A 5,751-nucleotide genomic window follows, 5' to 3' on the forward strand; every position below is an offset into this window, starting at 1 on the left:
AGTATGAGAGCAGATTTTTTTATAAAATGCTTAATTTTTTGGAAAAAAAGTCCAAAACCTGATAACGCCAAAAATGCGATTTTATTTACCTACAAAATGTGACGGTGCGTCAAAACAAAAACAAAATTCAAAAATCTACTCTCATACTTTAATAACAAAACACACATTCTGTGAAAATTTCATTCAAATCCGTCGTAAAATGGCTTCCCGGTTCTATTTTGAAGGCTCAAAAATGCAAAAATTAGAAAAATCCTGAAAACATCTAGAAACACCTTTTTAATTTTTTATGCAAATTAGATGGCAATTTATTACATCCAACATGTAAAAGAAGCAGGTACATGATTTATTACAATTTGTTGTGAAGATAACATGATAATAGCTTATTTGATTTATGAGATACAGAATTTTGACTATAGAAATGTTATATATCGCCACTTGAAAAACAATAAAATACATAATAAATATCACTGCTTGAAAAACAATAAAATACATCAAATTGCCGTTTCTTGGGAACCGTAAGTGCGATTTTTGTGGAATAAAAAGTATGTGAAAGACAAAAGTCTGCTCTTTTACATGGAATGACAATGAAATATGACCATAAATGGGTGTTTTTGCTGCACTTCTTCCCTTAAGTATAATAAGTATATCTAAATAAAGTAGGCTTTATATAACTGCCATGTTTACAATGTATCTTTACATAGCTATACTTCTGAAATAATCTCGGTCGAGCTTTTTTTAAGAATATAAACATTTGCGTCATCACAATTGTACATGTAAATTGTACGTTGTTTTATTACAGTTTCTAGTAAACCGGTCTCCAGACATTGCTGTAGCTTGGTCTCCAAACCGGGCCCAAATTGTTTCAGTCTGTACCAGTAGTCGCCGATATTGAGGGCGATGACGCCTCCTATATAAAAGTATAAAAAAACACATACAATCAAAACATTAAGGGATCTGGTATGAGCGTTTTGAGCGTTTCGACAGTATTTTTGTGGGACATGAGAGCACATCAGATATATCGAATTGCATTCTAAATACGAAGAATATCTTCCTGATATCAAATAATTTTCATTTTTTGAAATTCACGATATAATACAAATTTTATGACAAATTATTGAAATTTCATATTTTTCACATTTTTTGATATATAACAGTCCTCGAAGTAAATTTAATAAATCTAATGATATATTCTTAAATGGTATGTAGCTGGGAGGAAAAGCCGACGATCAATTGAAAATTTTGACCTTTCAATTTGAAGATATGGATTTTTCCCAAAAGACCTAATTTTTTGGTGTTTTGGGAAAAAAATCCATATTTTCAATACGAAAGGTCAAAATTTTCAATTGATCGTCGGCTTTTCATCCCACCTACATACACTTTAAGTATAAATCATCAGATTTATAAAGTTTACTTCGAGTACTGTTAAATATCAAAATATCAATTTTAATCATTTGCCATAAAATGTGTATTCAGAATGCAATTCGATATATCTGATGTGCTCTAATGTCCCACAATAAATACTGTCCAAACGTTCATACCCCACCCTTTAAGGGTTCAAAATATCATAGTCTACATTACCAGTCGCTATCCACGGCCCCGCGGGTATATATAAAGGTTAAATGTCATTCGAACAGATAAGATTTGTTTCATAGAACCCCTCATACTAAAAACAAACGAATACTATCATCCAAGACCAAATTAAAAAGATTAGTTTGCGTCTGACGTCAGGGCAAAGGCGCGGCGTGATTGGTTGCTGACATGCGCAGTACGGCATTTTGGTGTGGTTGACAGAACGTCATACGCAAACCTAGTCTCGGTCCCAGCCGATTTGTGCTCCTTCGTCACTAAAGTCACACAAAACCAGTCTTTTCAATTCGGTCTTGGATTATACATTAAAATTAGATTCATAAAACTGTGATTCCTTTTAGTTATTTCATTTATTTCAAGCACAAAATAATGATGTAAATTTACTGGACTCTTCCAGGAAATAGAATTCCGAAATGCTCTAGATAGGAACTGTGCATTTGTTTCGTTTCTGGAATATCCCACTCTTAAATAAACACCTCCCAAAAAGAAAGTCCTCAATCATTAGAGTTGTCATCATGTTTAACACTGAACACAAGTATGGTTATATGTGGTATCATACTACAGCGGAAGGTTCTACAGTTCACATCAATTTGATTGCTTTAATTACTTGAGTACTTTAAGTATGGATTTTCTTTTTGTGAAGTGATTATTACTTCATATCATTACCGGGTTTGACGATACGGATTATCTCAGGTAATGCGTCAGCTTCAATATGACCTGCGCAGATGCCTGCACCGATGACAGCACAATCATAGCTTCCTATATTAATTTAACGACAAATAAAAATAAAACATAACATAAAAACAGGAGTGCATAGGTGAATAGTTAAGGTATTTTATGCTTGAAAGACTCGTCTATCTCGTTGATGGGATTATCGGACTTGAAAGAAATAATTACAAAACATTTCACTCATGTTCAATGTAGTTGTAGACTATGCCATAGTCGAATTTTGATATAAATATGTTATTATTAGTCATGATGAACGCATTCCGTTGAACTCAAAATTATACTGTTTATTAAAATTAAAGTGTTCAATAATAAAATGGTCATAAAGAGTTTATATAATTAGATTGAATGCAACATAGCTTGCATAATTATAATGGCTCACTTCAATACTAAACAATTATGATTTTGGAATCTACCAGTTTATTGACCGCGAAAGCCCGAGTAAAAGATCCTACTATGTACATTGGATTTTAAGCAGAACTTTACCCCGGGACTTTTGTCTCTAAAACACACTGTCGATCATACTTGTTTATCAATCCAATTTAACCACAAGTACTAAGCATGGTAGTACATGACGCGCTAAATGTATGTCTATGCACCACTGAGAGTTTAACTTTCGCACCACCACAAACGTGCCGCAAATTCCATAGATTATTGTGTACGATGTAGTTAATGGTGATGGCACGTGCCCGGAGGATTTAAACTATAGCGAGATCTGGGCGACCAATCACAAACCAGGTACATTTAAAGATGCATTACATCATGGCCAATTTTAGTTAGGCCAGAAATTGGCCTAACTCTCCATAGAGTCCCGTGTTAAGAATCTTAACCGCAACCCAAAGTAAGTAGTCCACTTGGGAAGCTAACAAACAAAGGGAGTACGGTGACTGAAAAGATCAGATACAGCTGTGAAAATATATCAATTGAACACAAATTAATTTTGTGCTTAAATGTAATAGCCAGAGTATGCAAAATGGCCAAGTGGACTACGGAGAAGTCTAATGTAGTAGTTATGTGGTACAACTATAAATCACTATAATCATGTTCACGTACCTCAGTGACCTTCTAGAAAAGTTCAAATTATTCCTCTTGCCATAAGAATCCAGAAAAGCATATGTTTCTCATACCCTTTTGTTATAAGATTTTTTTCCACAGGGGTCACAACTTGAAAAATGCTATAAAGAATAGTTTGCCATAACCTGGATGTTTCTTTAACCTGGTAACATGGTCAATGCCCCTATTATAGACCTTGACATATTTTAGAATGTTCATGACGAAACACACACAATTGTATTTCCAATATGATCAATTTTAAACTATTTCAATGCATGCATTTCGTTGACCACTGTCAAAATTGTCACTGGCTGTTATTTTTATACGGTATGTGGCGACCTGCGTTAAAAAACAATTTCTTATAAGTTATATTTATTTGATAAGGAGACGTAAGATAACATTTTACTCTGCTTTACTCTCAGTGGCGGATTTAAGCTGTCAGCAAGTCAGCAGTTGCTGACAAGGTCTTTCCCCTTAGATATGAATTTTGCCAATTTTGGTCCAGATATCCAAGATCAAGAGTTCCCGGGGGCCAAAATGTCAATACAAAGGGCCAGTCGTTTCTCAATAACTATTCATGGGTACATGAGTTCCAAAGGTCAAATATTATAGGCCCACTTGGCCCTTTGTTTTAACATTTGTGGCCCTCTGCCCCGGGGCCTAAAATGTTTTTAAAAAGTAATTTAAAGCAAATATAACAGTTCACGGTTGGTACACCCAGCACTTGGGCAATGTACCTTTACATGGGTAAATGAGCCTTATAGTGTCAAATATTATGGGCTACAGGGCCCAAATGGGCCCAGGCCTCCCAAATTGTCCTGTTTTGGGTCAAATAGGGTAAAATTCTGAATTCTAAAATTAGTTTCAAATTTGCAACATTTGTCGCTCGCTTTGCGTGCATTTGTCTCATAAACTTATTTTGTCGCCAAAAGGTCCTAGATTTAAGAATTTTTTTCCAACCCCATCCCTCTAATGGCAAAATTCACTCGTACCAACGTATTGGCTTCCTATATTCCTTGAGGTCAGATTATGATATTAAAAATTTTGCTTCCTTCTTGACTATCAAGCAAAAACAGAAAAGGAAATATTCCTTGTTCTTTAGTACCGTTTAAACACTCACAAATCTGATAAACCCTCGATTTGGGTATAGAATAGTGTGAAAATGTAGGCCTACATCAACTTTTAATTCCCACATAAATATGAAATGGAATGAATGTTCGCGTATGGGCCGAACTAATGATCATTACCAAATTTGTTTCTTGCCCTCCTCCCGACAAAAATTCAGGCACGCTCCTGATTTCAACTCTTTATTATTGGGCCCCCAGGATATTTTGCTGACAGGGCCCTTGTCCTTAAATCCGCCTCTGTTTACTCTGTCCATAATCAAATTGAATTTGATTACGAAACATCCCTTAAAGAGCCCTGCCAAAATGATCTCATTTCTATTCACATAATTGAACTTTTTGGTACATCCTATAAGCCTTTGTGGGTAGACCTGCGATGACATCACTTGATGTTAAGCCGGTGTGCGCATCGCTCAGCGAATATCGTTACTGCGCATTTCAAAGCCGTGACGTACACAGTAAAAATGTGCGTATCGGCGTGACGATATCACAGGTCTACCCGCAAATGTAAATTCATAACCTCCAAAGCCCAAACTACGACCTCAAGTTTAAGACATAAAAAGGTCATTCCAATATATGAATATGTTGGTGTTAAAGAACTTTGACCTGAAAGATGAGTCTGTTTGAATTCCTGTAGTGTGTCTCAACTTACCTGTCGGAATAGATGTTGGATTGTCCTTACTTATCAGCTCTCTGTACAGTTTGCCATAGATACCGCTTATTTGCATTTTGATCATGTTCTCTAAGGGCTCAAGACCGTCGATATTCTCAAAACCAAGCTTTTTCATCTGATAATATAAATCCACATTACTTTTTTTTACTTGCTAGATTTGCGGTGAGCAAAATACATACATGCATTTTAGAAAATAAATGGTGTTTTTAAAATGATTTGCACCTTGTTTGCATAAACACTTACCTCGAACCCTAGAAGTCCAGATCCAGCTGCAATATCAATAATTTGACATTTTTTGTCTGAGACAAATGTTGATATAATATTGGCAAATGCACGAAGACCAACAGTATATGGACTTATATACGGATACGGATGCTTGAACTGAAGAAAGAAAAGTATTGTTGTAAGAATGAAAATTTGTTGTTATTGTAGTATAGCGAAAACATCCATTAACATCGCAATGTAAACTGATTAGAAAATAAAAGATAAAATTGTGTCTTTTGTCTATCCAATATCGTTTCATAATAGATGGGCTGGCCAATAATTTGAGTAGTTGATGCCGACTGCGATACAAGACACGCCCACTGA

General features: G+C 35.2%; 1 protein-coding gene across 1 annotated transcript; it reads right to left on the minus strand.

The window, feature by feature from the left end:
* Nucleotides 1–480: 480 nt before the first annotated feature.
* Nucleotides 481–5,266, minus strand: LOC140141160 (uncharacterized). Its single transcript, XM_072162951.1, has 3 exons — nucleotides 5,143–5,266; nucleotides 2,254–2,346; nucleotides 481–907 (listed from the first exon to the last, which is right to left on the minus strand). Exons 1-3 carry the CDS (start codon nucleotides 5,225–5,227, stop codon nucleotides 702–704), a joined length of 384 nt encoding a protein of 127 aa, XP_072019052.1. The 5' UTR covers nucleotides 5,228–5,266; the 3' UTR covers nucleotides 481–701.
* Nucleotides 5,267–5,751: the final 485 nt, after the last annotated feature.

The sequence above is a fragment of the Amphiura filiformis genome, chromosome 19 (assembly GCF_039555335.1).
Source record: "Amphiura filiformis chromosome 19, Afil_fr2py, whole genome shotgun sequence".
Lineage (NCBI taxonomy): Eukaryota > Metazoa > Echinodermata > Ophiuroidea > Amphilepidida > Amphiuridae > Amphiura > Amphiura filiformis.